We start from the raw sequence: 20,345 nt of genomic DNA, 5'->3' as shown, positions 1-20,345 counted from the left end.
ACACAAACTTTTTAGAAAATGTGTGTAATTGCTGATGGGGTGAAGTTTTCTGTAGGGAGATTTTAGCCTTTATGGAAGGAGTCTCCAGTGTCAGCACATTGTAAAAGTTTGTAACAGTACTTAAATGTTGTGCTCATGCTTTCTATACATTTAGTTTTTGTTTATCGAAAGATCTGTACTTAAGAGATACATTCGTCTGGAGCAACAGCAAATGCTAGACAAACATGTCCCGGTCGATCAGTTACCTTCAGGCAAAAAATGTACACATTTATTCGTTCTGATTTATTTATTTATTTATTTTTAACTAAATTTGAAAGTCATAATCATCTCTTACCTCGTTTAGGAACATGATGGGGAAGATGGTGCCATTCAGGTTTCTGGTCATTCTGCAGAACACACAAACACACAGACAGTGTGAAATCCAGACAGTGCAGGGCCATTATAAAATAAATAAATAAATAAATAAATAAATAAATAAATAAATAAAAGATGCGGACTTACGGAAATCCGGTAACTCTATCAAGTTTAATGTTTATCTGGGCTCTTTTAGCAGCACGAACTGGCACACCTGTGGTCTGCACACACACACACACACACACACACACACACACACACACACACATACGCATGTAGTTGTACTTTTAAAAGCCCAAAAACAAATCCTATACACTCAATCGATTACTCAGTTTAGCACGGATCGTATATATTGATATTTATGCTTTAATAAATGTTAAGTATTGCGTTGAGATGCTGTGCTGCTACACAATCACCACTAGGGGATTAAAACTACCGTTATATTCCGGTACCAAGGAAAAAAGGGAATACATTTAAAACATGTACACCTCCATATGTATAGTCACACTGTCAGTTTTATAGAGGCCGCGTTATAGGTTGCACACGATACGTACCTGTGACCTACACACGACTTCGATCAGTTACGACGCACTAAAATAAGATAATATATATTATCCTTTTTTTATTCATGAAATGATGTCCTTACTGACTGAAAACAGGAGAGACTATAACACACCGAGGACGACCTGAGGCGACGTCGAGTGTAACATATAATAACGAACGCTGTGTGTTACCATTTAAATAAAACGTACAGAGTGCTAATTTCAAAAAATAATAATAAATAAGATCATTTCCTGAGTGTAAGATAATCGGATTCACAGAGCGGTTGTAGTTGATGAAATCTGCTTACGGGGTTCAGATCGAGGAACGTCTGATGATGTTCGTGCACTGGTGAAATTCCCTCTATGGCATCGACGTATTTCTTATCAGCCAGGTAGAAATGAGGGAAAGAGACGATGACCGGAGCGCCTGGAAGAGAAAGATAGATTATATAGTAGATGAGAACATGGACAGGAGAGGAGAATGTAAGAGGAGAGAGAAGAGAAGAGGAGCACTATGTAACAAGCTCTCAACACGATCATTGCACATCGAGAGCTATCTTAGGTGTTACAAATTGTCCCTCTCGGTGTGTGTCGGGGTCCCCAGCACTGCTTTCTACGTCATGTTCTGTTTACATTGCCATGTGCTTGTGCTTCCGTTTCATTTCTGTCTCTGCCCCCATCCTGTCATGACTTGTTACCTTATCGTGTTCACATGTACTGTGTTTAATTCTCATTTAGCGTGATTATTTATACACTGCTGCTATGAAAGCTCTTCGCAAAGTCTTACAACTCATTCATGTTATTATGCGTAAGCCACGATTCCCTTGCGCTTTATTTCAGAGTTCTTTGTATAATATTTCCTGGTTTGGACCGTAGCCTGTTTTCTTTGATTCATGAATGGCCCTTGAGAAAGTACACATTGAGGTTACACACTCCTGGCTTTATGTTAGAAGATGAATACTTCACAGTTGGCTTTGTGGTAAATAAAATAAATGAATCAATAATCACACCCTTACTTTTCAAGAATATAAAAAATATCCTGTTTTTCAGAACCACAGAACACATACTTCAAAAACGACATGTGAACTCACACCCAGGGTTGGGACTTTTGACATAACCACAACTTCTCTCCTTTGCAATTTTCACTTCTTACATTTCCTTGTAAGATAAACTTTGTCATAATAAGCATGATCACCCTGTCTGTGACACAGAATTCTAGCAAACCTCTACACCAAGGGAGCGACCTTTATCATGACAGCATGTCGGAAAAACAATAACGTTCGCAACTAAGGTTACTGAGATTGTGACGAGGAAAAAGTAGGGGAGGAAAGGTTCATAGTGGTACAATTGTATCCATGAAACCGTTGCAGTGTTACAAATCAAAATCCTGTCGCACAACTGAGGTTGTTTCAAGACTTCCAAAAATCGTTTGCACTCTTCTGTCCTCACTATGGCTTCCACTGGCTTCATAGTATATAAAGAGCCTCCAAAAAAAAAAACCCAGTCCTTCAAGAGCGAGGACGGCTCGAGGCTCGCCGATCTGCCGACAGATGCGTCAGAGAATAATCCAACTCTCTGAGAACATCGTTCCCCAAAGACAAATCGGTAGGATTTTGTGCATTTCACCTTCTACAGTGCACGATATAATGAACAGATTCAAGGAATCCAGTCGAATCTCTCTGCGTAAAGGGCAATGCCGAAAAACACTTCTGAATGCGCGTGATCTCCGATCCTTCAGACGTCACTGTCTTAAAAACCGTCATGAGTCTGTAATGGAGATCCTGACATGGGCTCGGGAATAAACCTTTGTCGGTTGACACCATCCGCCGCTGCATCCACAGATGCAAGTTAAGGCAAAGAAGAAACCATACATCAATGCTGTCCAGAAGCTCCACAGACTTCTTCGGGCTCGGTCTCATCTGGGATGGACAGTAGAACGGTGGAATCGTGTTTTGTGGTCCGACGAATTGAATTTTCAAATGAACTTTGTTTTTCTTTTCTTTGCATTCTCCATACGGTCCCAATTTTTTTCAGAATTGGGGTTGTCTATACCTTGATTTAGAACTATAAACCAGAATGGCAATTCAGGTCTTTAACTTCACATCACCTTGCATGTCCGTCTTCCTTCTTCATTTCTTCATCAAAAGTCTAAAGACATATCACTTGGATAGCTAGTATAACACTCCTTGGTGTTTCTCTGCCCTGACATGTATTGTTTTGAGTACTTTTTGAGATCTGTTTTATTGGACTAGACTTCAGTTTCCCAACCCTGGTCCTAGTGAAACCCCTGTCCTGCACATCTGAGGGTCTTTCCTGCTGCAACACACCCAATTAGATTGGTTATAAGTTGAATCAGGTGTGTTGGGAGCACTAAAGAGTGCAGGACCAGGGTTGAAAAAATGAACACCATACAACTTGTACAATCCGGGATTAGTGTTTCAGGTAACGAATCCTTACGAATTCTTCAAGTACTTTATTGTTGAGCCTTCAACCATTTTGTAAGCTGGTCTGGTTAACAGCCTCTTTAAAATGACAAAATACAGATGTAATAATTGGCTAAACTGTCCACTCATTATATCCTTCATGGATTCAATGAACTCACACCACTCTACAAAGTCCATGATCATTCCAGTCCATGACCAGTGCATTCTACCAAGTTGCCAACCATTTTCATTACATCACCTTACAATATCTTCCACGTCGTGCTTCAGTCCTGCTTTCAACTTGCCCTTATCAACTTCTCTGATTATTTGGAAGTGTACCTCACTTACATCAGACCAATGAGTTCAACCTTGGCAGCAAGCACAATGTTGGTGAAGCCATTTTCTTGGATGTTTACGTAAAAGTAGCGCAGCTATTTTAATTGCTCTAGCTTACCAAGGGTGTGACCTTTGCCACTATAACATCATGTCCCGTGACCTCAGCCAAACTTTCTAGACTTTTTGGCTGTCTGTTTCTTTTCCAGTTATTTTATGCACGCCACATTACGTGATGTACATCCGTTATTCCACTCTGTGCTCTATGACCCAAATACCTTCTGAGACAATGATCATTACACAATGGCTCAATGGGCAATCTATAAAACAGTTTAAGCTCATTTAGGTTTTAGCTCACAGCAGACATTCCTGTTATTACAAAGACATTTGCACTGTTTCTGCATGCTCAATAAATTTCCTAAAGAGACATTCACTTCATGACTACACATGTCACGATTACATTAAAAATAAATAAATAAATAAAAAACAAAGAACACACACGGAAGCTGTAGAAATCTGAAATGGATCATGTCTGGCCGAGGATTTTTGCTCATGTACATTCATGCAGTTATCTAATCATCCGATCATGAGGCAGCAGAGCAATGCGAAAAAAATTTAAAATCATGCAAATACAGGTCAAGCGCTTCAGTTAATGTTCACATCAAACAACAGAATGAAGAAAACATTTGATAAGCAGAAAAGCATCTCAGCATGCACAAAATATCACCCATGGGGTGGACGTGCTACAACAGCAGAAGACCAAATTGCAACCCAACGTGGTCTTCTGCTGTTGTAGCACATCCACCTCGAGGTTCCATGTGTCGTGCATGCCGGGATGTTTTTCTGCTCATCACAGTTATACAGAGTGATCATCTGAGTGACAATATGCTTCCAGGCAGCTCAAACAAATCTGGCCATTTTCCCATAACCTCTCTTATCAACAAGGCGTTTCCACCCACAGAACTGTTGCTCACTCAGTGTTTTTGTTTTTTCTGTGTCAACCATTCTGTCTCAACTCTAGCGAATGACGTGTGTATAAATCCCAGGAGATCAGCAGTTTCTGAAAAACTCAAACCAGCCCCTCTGGTACCAACAACCATGCCCCGGTTAAAGTCACAGAGATCACACCCTCCCCCCATTCTGATGTTTGATGTGAACATTACCTGAAACGCTTGACCTGTATCCACATAATTGTTTGCATTGCCCTGCTGTCACGTGACTGGCTGAATCGATGACTGCATGAATTAACCTGGTGTACAGGTGTTCCTGTTAAAGTACACGCGGTGTACAATCACACAGTGTTTGCATGATACGTCCCTTCCTTTATAACACGAAGCACAACGGTCAATGACCTTAAAAAAAAGCGAGTGAGTAATCATTAGGCGTGACACACACACACACACCTACACCCACACACCCACACACACACCCTAATTGACTTCTGTAATTCTGTGGCTACATATTGCTCTAAAATACACCCATGCATACTATGCACTAACCTTTTAACCATAAACTAATCATTTCACTTCTTTTAGACACAAGTTTTTCTTTTAATTACATTGTTTTACATTGTTTTAATAAAATCCACAAGGCTACATACAGTATCTCACAAAAGTGAGTACACCCCTGACATTTTTGTAAATATTTGATTCGATCTTTTCATGTGACAACACTGAAGAAATGACACTTTGCTACAATGTAAAGTAGTGAGTGTACAGCTTGTGGAACAGTGTAAATTTTCCGTCCCCTCAAAATAACTCAACACACAGCCGTTAATGTCTAAAGCGCTGGCAAAAACCGTGAATACACCCCTGAGTGAAAATGTCCAAATTGGGCCCAATTAACCATTTTCCCTCCTCGGTGTCATGTGACTTGTTAGTGTTACAAGGTCTCAGGTGTGAACGGGGAGCAGGTGTGTTAAATTTGGTGTCATCGCTCTCACACTCCCTCATACTGGTCACTGGAAGTTGTACACGCTGTACACTTCACATTGTAGCAAAGTGTCATTTCTTCAGGTGTTGCCACATTAAACGATATAATCAAATATTTACAAAAATGTGAGGGGTGCACTTACTTTTGTGAGATACTGTACATCTTAGCAGTTTTCCCAACTGGATAATAGAATTCCCGCACTACCACGGTGTCATACAACATGTCATGTAACAAAATGAGAAACTGTAAGCTGATACTGTGACGTTTGGAAAACTTATTGGCTGTCACACTCTGAACGTGTTACACTGTTCCACAACAAGCTGCCAAATATCATCTGGGTCCTCACATCTAGAACAGGTTACTACAGCGTACAAGGTCACAAGACTGAAATAAATGACACATGACACACTCGGTCACATGCACACACAAATGTACACAAGTGCACACGCACACACAGTCATAGAACACTAATATGATGTGTTAGTGGGACAGAGGGGACCGTTTTCCAGTGCGTGTGTTTGACAACAAAGGACAACTGAGTGTTTGTTCTGTGTGTGGGAAAAAGGAACAGAAAGAGGAATGGAGTCTTTTTATATATATATATATATATATATATGATTATTGTAAGCAGAGTTACATAATATTGTATTGTTTTATTTTATTGTAGAGTTTTACAATATTAGAGTGAAATATGAATAACTAATAGTTCACACATGCCCGAGAGGTCTTCACTAATGAAACCATGGTTTCAGCAGCAGGTGGGAGATTAGAAATGAGTCAGGACTTCTGTGTCAGGTGACGAGGTTTAGAGAGAGATAGAGAACATGGTGTTGTGTGTGTGTGTGTGTGTGTGTGTTGGGGGGGGGGGGGGGGGGTGGTTAGGGAGTTACATGCCTAAGCTCTGAGAGAAAGTGTTTAGTTAGAAACCCATATCTGATGTACACATTACACTGTGAACTGTAGCTGAATTAGAATAACATGAAGAACCTGAGCTAATGCATGGCTAGCTGGCCCACGTTTTTGCATCTCGTCACTCCTGATTACTACTGTTTATAATAATAAACATGATGTATGATATATAATATATACTGTTCATAATAATGATAATAGTACGCTAGTTTATAATATATAGTTGCTCGATAATTGCATAGCTAGAAACCTATAGTTAGAACATACAAAATAATATTTATATCCATACTGCTGGATGTAAATATTATTTTGTATGTTCTAATTATAGGTTTCTAGCTATGCAATTATCGAGGCTAATTACTACAAAACTCATTACTTCTTTCCCCATCAATGCCTCCATTTTAGCTATATTTTGGTAGCTAGCATTTCATCAAATGCCATTGATTGTTCACAGTGTCATTCAATTTTTCACTGTCACATTGTGAAATTCCAAAGTTTGGAATGTACAGCCAACCTAAAATTAATGTATATTTTTTGGAAAGTAAAAAAAACAACAACAACAAAAAAAAAAACAAACAAAAAAAACCATTTAATCATGTAAATTTGGGGTATTTGGGTCATATAATAAAAATCCAACGACCCACACAGCTGCCGTTAGAACAATCATTGACATCTGGTTAATGTTCAACTTAAATACTGATAACTAAGCTAAATATAGCAGCAGGTGTTTTGCAAGTGATGCATGTCGAATGACCTTCTTGGATTCAATGTGAATTTGGCGAGTAATAATTGAAATGTTTTTGATTGGAATTTATTGCTTTTATTACAGATGACTGATTTAGGTCTATGGTCTATTTTAAAGCAAAGAATTATTTTGATGTGTAAATTATAGGCGATATTTGTGTAGATTTATTATAGGCTATATTCAACTTAAATAAGTTATTTACTTCTAATCTTATTGTTATTAGTAATTAATCCAGTTTTTATTAAGGACAATTGATATCATTCATATCCCATTCATATAATTCATAGCATAAATGTACTAAAATATAGCCATGTAGACGCAAGATATTTCATCGAGAAATTTAGCAATGGCTAACAGCATCTAAGCGGCTAAACAGACGTAGCTAATGCTTATCTTGCTCTGGATGAACGTAGGAAACCAAACTATATAAATTCTGTGAACGTAAAACATAGTAGCACTGACAATTCATGACATGGCTCATATAGCGTAAAATGGATTTGTTAAATAAACCAGTGAATAACTTTAAAACTTTAAAATTTTACGACCTTCTGTTACTGTGTAAAAGTAGCTTCAATACAGACTTCACATTTTCGCTCGTATAGTAAGGTCTGTTAGTGGCCATCTATTATTGTTGGCTAACCTTACGTCTTTTTCTCAGAGCTTTTTGTGACAATAGCCAGAAATCGAAGCTGACAATGTGCAGTACAGCCATGTTAGGTGCATGAAACATCTCAGCTTGCTTTATGCTGAAACACGAATATTTCATTGAACTAAAATGCTTAGAGTTTGGAGTGTTTAAAATGGCAGGGGGGTTTTGGTCAACATGCTAAAAATAAAGTTGTCCTGAAGTTTCCGAAGTTAATCAAGGTTATATCAACATACACGTCACATTGACTCGACCCCTTTCCGAACATCAAATTGAATATTTTTTGGGGAAAAAAGGGATGATAGGTAGGTGGATTACACAACTGGGGTGCTATTTGTGTTGCACAGATATTACATTAGTGTCCTGCACAACTAACTGTGTGTGTTTCAGATAAATACTTTAAAACATTAATAAAACTTATAAATAAAACTTCTAACCTGCCACTGTGGAGCCCTTGAGAAAGGCCCTTAAACCTCAACTGCTCAGCTGTATAAATAAGATCAATGTAAGTGGCTTTGAATAAGGGCAGCTGCCAAATGTAAATAAATGCATATTTTAGTTTAACACTCACTCAACCCTGAGCACATTCACCCCTATGAAATATTTGGAATATTCCACAAGTCACATGCTCTAAATTTCCTGATTATGGAAAATTAAGTTCTCTTGTTCATTATTTTCAGTGATATTTTAATATTGACTGTCAAGGTAATTGTTTTTTTTTTTTTTTTAGAAATTCTACCCTGATACTTATCTAAAAGCAGAGTAACCTATTCAATGTCGTAAACAATAATAACACAAGTCAAGTTTGAAAAAATTAACGTTTTAAGCATTACATGGGCTAAATTGCACCACGGTTACCACAAATATGGATTCATTAGTGTTTTTTGTGCTTAAAAATGTTTTTTTTTGTGGTTAAAATCCTTCTTTTTCATCATCATCCATCCATCCATCCATCCATCCATCCATTTTCTGTACTGCTTAGGTACTCTCGACCAGCTTTGTAATAGGATGTTCAAAAAGCACATATGGGTGTGATGGTCAGGTGTCCACACACTTTTGCCTGCATCGTGTACATAGTATTACCTTTGCGACACACTGCCACATTTAAGACTCCATCGTCCAGGCATTTGTCTTTCTCAAGGCAGAAACCTTCATTTTCTGGATTGTTCTTCCCACTGGCTAACACAGCACGAGGTGGAGTGTATCGATATGCTGGAATCCCCTTCACCACCACCTCTTTCTCAAAAAACATGTGGATTGACCTAAAAAAAAAAAAAAAAAAAAGGAATTAAAAAGAATGAAATAAGACAAGAATAAAACGCTACATCACTGTTTATGGGCTGAGACACTTAATGAGGAATACGCTTCTAAACGTTGATGTTTAGCCGTTTGAGAATAACAATAGAGATCCTTTAATTTACTTTAATTTCACGTATATTAAAGAAATGTCATTATCACATTGTATTCAAGAAATTTGGCTCTGCTCTAATATCATACAGGATTTTCACATCTAGCCCACTTGGCAATAAAGATGAAATAGATGAAAAAGCCCAGATAATTTGCTTGCCCCTCAAGCCTTTGTTTTGCTTGCAGTGTTTAGAATCGTAGGAAGTTATCATTTTTTTCACACAGGAAAATTAGTTATGCGATAACCCTTGAGCACAGCGAACAGCGTGTTCCTGTTTCCTGTTTCGAAGGAAAAAAATAAACAGGGGAAAAGTCAATGGGATGAAAAACAGGCACTACTGGAAGTGCTCTATTCACTACTTAGCAATGTTGTGATCCAGCGATAGGCCTGCTATCGACATTTCATACCAGTTGTAAAATGAATTCTAAATACATCATTTTTGGAAATGTATTATTCGAAGCACAGATCCACAAATCATGATATTAAGGATTATGGGTAATGACTCCTTGAAAGAATTGGTTTTCTAAACTCTAATAATGCCTCATAAAGCACTAATGAACGTTCTATAAAGAATTCCTTAATCGCTTATGTTGAAACATAAGCGTCGCTATTCATTACGATCCCATGTGATCTACTGCACAAGCTTTAAAACTATTAACGACCTGTACATAATTATAACGCAACTGTAATACAAACCGTAAAACAATTATGAAAACATTACCGACATTTAAAATATCACAGTCGGGCGACATTTACCGAGCTGGATATGAAGAAATCTATTTGTATATTGTTCAACAAGAATGGTAGTATTCATAAAATCCTGAGCTCCCGAGTCCTGTGTAAATTCACGACTATAGACTTCATTGAAATGTGATTAATATGAAGTAACGGTGAATAAAAACACCTTTTTGTTTCATATTTACTAAAACCCAGTCATAAAGTTGAAAGAATGAAGCATTATGAGCAGCTGGTCCTCTGTTTTTGCCAATGGGGTACAAGGTTAAAACAAGCGAGAAGGTGAGTTTTTGCTGTCACAGATCCAAACACAAGGAGAAGAGCGTCATGCGGATTCTTTCCATGCCGAACAAAGAAGGGATGGGGCGTGCACAATTAGGCCAAGGGTCTCGCTGTAAATAAACCCTTATTTTTACCGTCATCGTAAAAAAAAAAAAAAAAAAAAAAAAGAAAACGAGAATGACAGACACCTAGGTTAGAGCTCATGGGTAACAGTTACATAATAAATAAAAATTGCTAAAAAATACAAAATAGCTGGAGGAAAATAGAAGCTCTGTCTTAGACTATTACCGGAGTTGGATTATAGTTTATTTGACTGATTCTCAGAGTGGGGTCTATGCAGCACTGCCCATGGGTCCATGAGAGTTGGAAATCACAACCCACCTTCCATCAATGTTATTATATTTATTTATTATATTTACCTTTTTAAGATTTATTAACCTGTTTGACTGCTCATTTGAATAGAACTGTAGTGAACACACCTAAATGTGTATTTAATACACCTGTTTTGTAAGATTTGTATTAATTGTAACAATCTCTGGATTATTAAAAACGAATATAAATAAAATGTCCGCTTCATATCTTAATGTCAAACGCTGAAATATTATCAAACGTCGTCAACATCAACACGACATCATATAACACAACTATCTATCATAGTAATCAAGAGTCTTTTCCAATAGAATCGAGTCGATTTTCACAGAGTTCATTAGAATCACAATAACAATTTCAACGTTATTCATTCGGACATATTTCATTTGTTTAGCTTGTTATATAAAGCAGTTTCTTTCCACTCGTACTTTGTTCTTTCTCCTGTGGTCTGACTGTTATGTGGGATCTCAGCGGTCTAACTTTGAGCACAGTGTAAAACATGTGCATACTTGTGCATGTGTTCATCTCTTACACTGGGGACTACGAGACCTACAGCCCAATTTCATGTTTATTTCAAAAAAATAAGTCAAAAGGTTGAAATAGATAAAACAGATAAGATAAAAATGCCGATTGAAAAGTGCTGTTTCATTGCAGAAGAGCTGACGTTAACCTTTACATTAACCACAGTATTATTATTATTATTATTATTATTAGGGAATTTACCCAGTGTGGGATCAATAAAATTTTATCTTATCTTATTATCCTTAACACACAGAGATGCACACAATTAATAGCGCATGCTTTGCTGTATGCTTTATATACTTTATAGACTGCACATTCCACTTACAGCCATCCATCTATCCATTTCCCGTACTTATCTCACACGGGGTCACGGGTCGCCTGGAGCCTATCCCTGGGAACTCGGCGCACAAGACGAGAGACACCCTGGACGGGGTGGCGATACATCGCAGGGCACAATCACACACACATTCACACACTACGGACAATTTGGAAATGCCAATCAGCCTACAGTGCATGTCTTTGGACTGGAGAACATACAAACTCCGGAGGAACGAGGCATTAAGCTCGCCGTTCCACTTACATCTGTTATATAATAGTTACTAGAGAGAGAAATGTAAAACCTTCGGCCATCCATTCACTTATAAAAAAAAAAAAAAGAAAAAGAAAAGGAAGAAGAAGAAAGAAACAGAAAAGCTCAAGACGACTCCACTTTCAACCAGTGGATTGTCAGAAAGTCTGTGTGAAACATGCGAACATGCCCAAATTTCCTTATAAATGATAGTTCATGATAGCATCGTCAGAAACTGTTTCATTTTGTTTTCTCTGCATCATTTCTTTTAGACATATTTAATTGTGTGGAATTGTGGAATTTGATAATGCTGTGTGTAAGAACATGGAACCTCACTCAGTAAAAGAGGAAAGCTCTTTTTTTTTTTTTTTCAAACTACAACCCCGCAATGCTGTAATTTCCTTATAAACAAGGAGTGTTTCATGATCGTGTGTACATGATATTCTCTGTACTGTTGGCCCAATGCTCGAATTAATCCCACTGCGGCAATTAGAGCATCCGACCCAACAAAAGGGAGGATGTGTTTCATGAGTAGAGCAATTGCTGTCACGAGAAGAAAGTTCCTTTTTTTAAAAAAACAAACAAACTCTGACATCACTTCCAAAACAGGCCAGGGGTCACATACATACACACACACACACACAAACACACGCACACTTCCACCACCACTGCTAACACCATTTGAATAAAACGTCAACAGTTTGAAAGAAAAAGTGAACAGTCGATGAGAAGGATATTCAGAAAGATTCCATACAAGGATTCCTCACACAGCTAAAAATGGATTCTCTCATACATTGCATTTATATAATGTATTCTTAAATAATATACACTCACCGGTCACTTTAACGGGAACACTTATACACGTGCTCATTTAGGAAGATGTCCAATCAGCCAATCATCTAGCAGCAGTACAATGCATCAAATCATGCAGATACAGGTCAAAAGCTTCAGTTTATGTTCACAACAAAAATCAGAATGGGTGATCTCTGTGACTTTAACCGTGGCGTTTTTGTTGGAACCAGATGGGCTGGTTTAAGTATTTCAACTGCTGATCTCCTGGGAATTTCACACACACAACAGTCTCTAGAGTTTACACGGAACGGTGGCAAAAATAAAAAAAACATCCCGTCAGCAGGACGAGACACCTTGTTGATGAAAGAGATCAGAGGAGAATGAGCAGATTGGTTTGACCCGACAGGAAGTCTATAATATATATAGACTCTAATAAGCACTCTTTACAACCGTGGTGAGCAGAAAAGCATCTCAGAACACACAACACATCAAACCTTGAGATGGATGGACTACAACAGCAGAAGACCACATCAGGTTCCTCTCCCGTCAGCCAAGAACAAGACTTTTGGACAGTCGAAGGCTGGAAAAAGACCAGGTGATTTCTTTTTCTAATCTCCCAACTACCAGTTTCCGTAAGCCTCTGCCCGGGATAGCCTCAGATTCATGTTCTTGGCCGACAGGAGTGGAACCTGATGTGGTCTTCTGCTGTTGTAGCCCATCCTCCTCAAGGTTTGATGTTCTGTGCATGTTGAGATGTTTTTCCGCTGACCATGGTTGTAAAGAATGCTTATATGAGCTACTATATACTTCCTGGCAGCATCTGCTCATTTTCTCTGATCTACCAACAAGGCGTTTCTAGCTACAGAACGGTTGCTCGCTCAGTGTTTTTTTGTTTTTCACACCATTAAGTGTAAGCTCTAGCGATGTTGTGTGTGAAAATCCCAGGACATCAGCAGTATCTGAAATACTCAAAGCAGCCCACCTGTTCCCAACATCCGTGCCAGGGTTAAAGTCACAGAGATCACAATTGTTCTCGCTCATTCTGTTGTTTGAACATACTGAACATTAACTCACGCTCTTGACCTGAATCCGCACGGGTTTTTGCATTGCACTTCCGCCACGCGATTGGCTGATTAGATAACTGCATGAATGTGCAGGCGTACAGGTGTTTCGAATAACGTCGATGGTGAGCGTATATTGCACTTTCAAATGTATTGGTTTTTGTTCGACGTCTGAGATAATTAATAAAAACCTTCCGCCCATATCGCAATATAACTGAAAACGTAAAATAAATAAATAAACAAACAAATGAATAAACAGATAAAAAAACAACCCCCCCCCCCCCCCCCCCCCCCCCCCAAAAAAAAGCATTTTATCACAAAAACCAAAGACTCCACATCTGTTTAGCAGATATAGTGTGATTAATCCTGAACTGTTTTACCTGCACAGATCTGCGGTGAATACATTCAAACGCTCCTCTTTAGTCAGGAATGGGTGGAAAGCACTACCATCTGTCCCGTTAATCATGTTGCTCTGGTTGGTGGCCCAAAATGACATCAACCTGAACAAAACAGTATGTAAAATCAATAATGCTTGACTTCCAATTCCATTATTGATCCTATTAGACATATTAAAGAATGTATAAACTGGGAAAATGGGGACGGGAACTTGGTGATATGGTGGAACTTTGCTGTTCTGGCTCACTGCCATGGTTTGTCTTTGTTTCCATTAATATTGCTTATAATTTTACTAATAAAGATGAATATATCCACTGTTAAGTGTTCTGTTATACCATCTACGATGGATCATAGAATGCATCCAATCAACATCTTCAAGATATGCACATGATTTATCATTATTCCAAGGTGCTGTTCTCGAATCTGATTGGCCAGATTTTGATTCATTTCCTATAACAGCAACTCTGACAATAGCGTCAGCTGTGCTTCAAATCACAGGTTTATTATCAATGCTCTCATTCTAATATGTTATTATTTCTATAGTACCAGCTTTCACAGAGTATGATGGATGCTCTGAATAATCTAAGGCTAAAAATAAATTATATATATTAAAAAAAACATGTTATTTATGAAAAATAAAAATGATTTCTGTAAGGAGATGTCGCCAGTATCAGCGCTTTGTAATAGTAAGAACAGAGGACTTGGAATTTAGTGGTTTCTTGGTAACAAGACAATAAAAATAATTTTTAAAAAAACAGTTTAAAGCTGCTATAATGTCAGTTACAGGAATTAACATTTGTGGACGTTCCACAACATTAAATGTAACTATAAACGGATATAAAAATATGATGTGTCATTCTGTACTAAATAAAAAAATGTAATTGTTGTCAAATTGCTGTAGCATAAGAAGACACTTAATAATGTGCAGTTAGTGGAAAATAATCCACTTCAGGGTGGTCATAGTGAATATTTTACCATATCAGCATGCCATGTATTGTTTTATAACTTATTTAAAGTCTGGGAAATTGCATAAGTATTCCCCCCCCTCAAAAAAAAAAAAAACCAACTGCATGCGTAAAATAAACACAATGCACAGCAAAGTCTTAAATAAAACCTTTCTCCTCTTTCCTTCCCTGTATTGTCCTGGATTGTTAGTAAAAAAAAAAGGGTAGAGATGATAAAACGTCATTACTTTTCACCCTTCCAGGTGTCGATGCGGCCGTAGTCCAAGTAGTTCTTTTCCCCGGTGTAGTAAACAAACTCGCCATCGTTACTTCCGTTTTTCTGCGCCAAAATAACGCACCGATAAAAACTTCCGTTTGATATGAATCAATGAATGAACAGACAAATGAATAAATGAGTCATGCGTACAGTAATAATCGTGCTATCTATCACAGTCCTTCATTTTTGACCATCAAGGCAAGAATGTAAAATAACTGAGTAAGTGAGAGAGAGCGTGATACATACGTATAGCATGAGGCCGAAGTTCTCGTCCACCTCGGGTTTGGCAGCGCGTAAACGGCTGAGCAGTGGATCCTTAAAGCCCCACAGGAGCTCATCCACAGTGTGCGTCATAAACATGGTGGTTTGTATTGAACTCATGAACATGGCGATGCCTGATCTGACCCAAAAACTCACACCCTTTAACTTATTCATCACCGCCTGGAGAAAAAAAAGAGAAACACACCATTGATTTTTAGCCGTAGAACAGTGTCTTGAATACACATTATACGACACTGCGGGTTCGTTCTTGAATCTGATCGCTCAGAAAGTGTTGATTAATCTTCTATAACAGTGGTTCTATAACAGTAGTGTCAGCTGCATCTCAAATCACACGTGCATTTTAACGGTCTCATGCGGATCTGTTATTGTTTCTGTAGTAAAAGGGACTCGTATGGAGGACGCTGAAGATAATCTAAGGTCCACGATGAACGCGTTAAAAAAAAAATACTATTGCTATTTAACAATTGACATGGTGAAGACGTTTATCTGAGATTTATGGAAGGAGTCTCCAGTGTCAGTGCTTTGTAATGGTCAGTAGGTTTTCTGCCATGGGAGACTCTTTAGGACCAATTTCTCAGTCATTTTTTCAGTCTTCAAGAGAAAGAGAAGAAAAAAAAAACCAACAACAACAACAAAGGCTGGTGAGGGACAACATATACAATAGAATATATGTGATAAAGGGAAAGAATTTATTTAGAAATGGATAAAAAACATCACGTGTGCTTCAGAAATAAATTAAAATTGCACTCATTGGCAAATTGGTGCCAATATATAAGAGGAATAAAAACACTTTGGAAGATCTTTACTGCCTTTCCTATGACAGTTTTGTTTATTATGTAAGACAAAGGCACAGCCCTATATTGCGCATATCAGTACATCTCATTAATTTACTTCATACTTTTTAACGAAGATGATTAGACATCAAATAATCCTGCCGTGGCAGTGCAACTATTCAATTATTTAGTCAGGAAATCTAGAATATTTTAAAACAGCTTTGTCGGAAAGCTTCTAGCCTTCGGTAGTGAATCGGACTAATCAGAAACGTCTCATTTTCAACTCGTACAACTCCGTTTTAAAAATCTCCCAGCAAACGTTGTGATTTGATATTAGTGCTGGTTTGAAGCAGGATGTGTAATGGCCAGGATGTTATCTGGGTCGCGTAATCCCACAGCTGTCGACTGCTATAAACTACACCAAAATGACACCAAAATATTTGGATCTGAACCCACTATTACCTCTTGAGCACAGATAGACCAGACGTGAGCTAACACTCTTTCTCCATCTCTTCGATGGCCGGTGCACTATTTTCCTGGCTTCAGTAAATCTACACACTTCTAAACTTTACTGCAGAGTTCCCTGGATATAACGTCTTTTTTTGTGCTAAAATGATCTACATTTATTGACTCGTTTATCCATTTATCTATACCAATCATAATGCTAATGGCATTGCAGATTTCAACTAGACATACCGCAGCCGTGACAGTGGGCTGATCAGCGTCAACAACTTGCCAATATGTCTTCATGAAACGATACTGACCAGCTACCATATTCACCCCCCATTTATCTGTGATTGCTAAACTCTGCTATTTATTAATACTGTGTAATACCGTCTGGATTAGTGTTGTAATCTCGGTCTCTTACACTCGTCTACTACATGTCAACACAGTGCACGGGCACGATTTTGCAAACTTACACAAATCCAGATGACCAGACTCGTTAGTTCTAGACATTTCAAAATACTAGACATTTCAAAACTGGATGACTGAAAACCTTCAGAGAGAATAACTGTTGCCATGGTTGCTTTTTTTTTTGATGTTGTAGCAGTGCTCTCAAAATGTCATTTGTTGGTTAAGGCATGTGTGTTGCTATTCTGGTCATAAATGAATTAGTGTGCTGCGTGGGAAAAGCAGCACTCCGTGACCTTCAAAATTGATGGAATTTTGAACCCGTTTTGAACTACCACCCCTGAAAACCCTTTATACCACAGAGATAAGACAGTGTTTTCCTGACTTCAACCACTCGTTGCACTTGTTTCATGGATATTCACCCATGTTTCAACACGGACAGCTTCTTCACACAAATACTAACGAAATACAACGAATCGTTTTATTTGTAACAAATAAGGGCTAGCATAATTTGGAACAAAATAGACGAGCATCACTCACCAGCTCCTATTTCAATCCACAATCCATTCTAACATTACTATATTAATCTAACAAATGTATTTCCATGATATTCAGCAACATCGTCGTATTTCTGAAGCTTATTTATTCCAGCTGCCAACCGATGCTCTCAATATAAGTGACAGATGCGATAACTTTATCTAACTTACCACAGCTGGGATGTTAACAGTAGTTACAAGATCCACACTCGGGTCTCCAGCTGACATTTCAGGCACAAACACGAAGGTTTTGGGGGTCAGAGCAGAAACTTTGGCTCCATTTTCCACAAAGGTGACATTCGCCTTGGGTCTGTACTCCCTGAATCAATACAAGACAATGCAATACAATATAATTCAATAAAACAATGTTAGTGTTAAGTCAGAACTGTTCGTTTGCATGTTTTTGCGGTCGTTTTTGGAGAAATAAATTTCACCAGGTCATTCATCATTTAGGTCTGAATTAAATATGACAAACCAAATGACAAAAGGATCGGATAGGAATCAAATAAAAGTGCTATTGATTGTGAACACAGCACTGACTACGACGTGGCTGTCCTAGATCATAAAGTGCTTATTATTATTTATAATACATATGGTTTTTTTTTTTCTTCTTCAATTTCTAAAATAAAAGATAAGCATATTTCATAGCTGATAAAGGATCTAACCGATATTCACGCAACTTAGAGACCTGTATTTTGTATATAGTGTATGTTAATTCAAATGTCAAATATAAAATGCAAGCATGCTGGAATTTAATTAAAAAAAACAAACCCCACAAAAGAGAAATACAAAGACGAGGAGAAGAACGTGCACAAAGGTCTGTCATTTCCGCTCATTTGGAAAGTAAAATGCAAGGTTGTGCCCTCAGGCTTGAAAGTAATTTACACACTCATAGTGAGATGTCAAGATTATATAATATAATATCATATCGTCGATAATAATATGGAGATTATAAATACAGATGTGAGTAACGACACACCCGCGTGCTACTACAGAAATGCGTCTGTGAAAGCTGATCTAGCTTACTTACCTCCCTGTGTGTCATGCTTTGCTAACATGTGATAAGGGATTAAAATTACTTAATGATGTCTGACACTTCGAGTGACGCACAAATGCTACCACAGTGGCGGTCAAATGAGTTTGAATTTGATCTAATAGTTCACTATTTGCATTTGAATTATTTTAAGTATTATACAACAGGAAAAGCGAATCGAGAAATATGTATAAGTGGATCAAGAAATGTTTATTGAATTGAGAAATGTTAGAAAGTACAATTTTACTGGAAGAATCCAGATCTAATCTAATTCAAATCTTTATTACTCTAATCAGGCACACCACATATTTATGCTTTAACGCCGTCTATCAGGCTTTATCACTTGGTATAAGACTACAGTACATGGGAAGTCTGGTTGCCATGAAATTTTTGTATATTTATAGATTATTTATTTATTTATTTATTTATTTATTTATTTGAGATTTTCTTTTTATTTATCAAGCAAGCTAGCAAGCTAGCAAGCTGTCACTACTTAGCTAGCTAAGTTATCAGCTTAGCTGCTTTAACAGACTTTAACAGATTCTACTAATTTTCTACGTTTGGAAAAGTCTCTCGATACTCTTAATTTTGAGGAGAGATTGAGAATTAATCAGGAGACCAGACCAGCAGATGAAAGAGATACAAGGGAATATATAGTGCTTCAATAACAGGCACCTGTGCTTCCATAAGTTTAATAAACATCAGAAAGAAACCACAGTCACCACCCATCTTTTTCACTAGTCATGTGCCTGCCTTTAAAAAAGCAATCAGATTTTTTTTTATATATATACTCGCATGATGATCTGAGGGTGAGCAGTTAATACGTTCCACAAAGATTTCGATTTCCTAATTTAATTGGCATTCTGTATCATTTTGGCATTTTGGTTTGAAGCATTAATAGTGATTAAAAATTTATAAAACTTAATAAAACAATACACTCCAGGTTTGGACCTTTACTGGCAGTGTACAGTAACACACAGGCCAAATTCCCTTAGTCATTAATAACAATGGGTAAGACCAAGGAATAGAGCTGTGATGTGCGGCAAAAGGTTGTTGAGCTTCACAAGATGGGGCGTGGCTATAAGAAAATAGCACAAGTATTGAAAATGCCCATTTCCACCATCAGGGGAATAATTAAGAAGTTCCAGTCAACTGGAAATGTTATGAATCGACCTGGAATTGGACGCGTGTCTGTATCGTCTCAACACACTGTGAAGAGGACGGTTCGAGTGGCCAAAAATCTCCAAGGATCACAGCTGGAGAACTGCAGAAGTTAGTTGCGTCTTGGGGACAGAAAGTCTCCAAAACTACAATCTGAAGTCACCGACATCACCACAAGTAGTTTGGAAGGGTTTCAATAAAAAAGCCTCTACTCTCATCCAAAAACAAACTCGAGCGTCTTCAGTGTGCAGACACGACTGGAACTTCAAATGGGATCGGGTTCTACGGTCAGATGAAACCAAAATAGAGCTTTTTGGTAATAAACACCAGAGGTGGTTTTGGTTAAATATGGTGGTGGATCTTTAATGTTTTGGGGCTGTTTTTCTGCCAGAGGACCTGGACATTTTGTTAGGATACATGGCATCATGCGCTCTATCAAATATCAACAGATATTAAATGAAAACCTGACT

General features: G+C 37.9%; 1 protein-coding gene across 1 annotated transcript in view; it reads right to left on the bottom strand.

The window, feature by feature from the left end:
- scarb2b (scavenger receptor class B, member 2b) overlaps window positions 1–20,345 on the bottom strand; it is a 37,383-nt gene that overhangs the window by 5,505 nt on the left and 11,533 nt on the right. Inside the window, exons 3-10 of the mRNA XM_017492183.3 lie at window positions 17,853–18,000; window positions 15,485–15,679; window positions 15,210–15,301; window positions 14,002–14,121; window positions 8,968–9,146; window positions 1,205–1,323; window positions 502–575; window positions 335–386 (exon numbers count right to left, since the gene is read on the bottom strand). Coding sequence (XP_017347672.1) covers window positions 335–386; window positions 502–575; window positions 1,205–1,323; window positions 8,968–9,146; window positions 14,002–14,121; window positions 15,210–15,301; window positions 15,485–15,679; window positions 17,853–18,000 — 979 coding nt within the window. The remainder of the gene's footprint in view (window positions 1–334; window positions 387–501; window positions 576–1,204; window positions 1,324–8,967; window positions 9,147–14,001; window positions 14,122–15,209; window positions 15,302–15,484; window positions 15,680–17,852; window positions 18,001–20,345) is intronic.

The sequence above is a fragment of the Ictalurus punctatus genome, chromosome 18 (genome assembly GCF_001660625.3).
Source record: "Ictalurus punctatus breed USDA103 chromosome 18, Coco_2.0, whole genome shotgun sequence".
Taxonomy (NCBI): Eukaryota; Metazoa; Chordata; class Actinopteri; order Siluriformes; family Ictaluridae; genus Ictalurus; species Ictalurus punctatus.
This window is presented reverse-complemented; position numbering and strand designations above follow the sequence as displayed.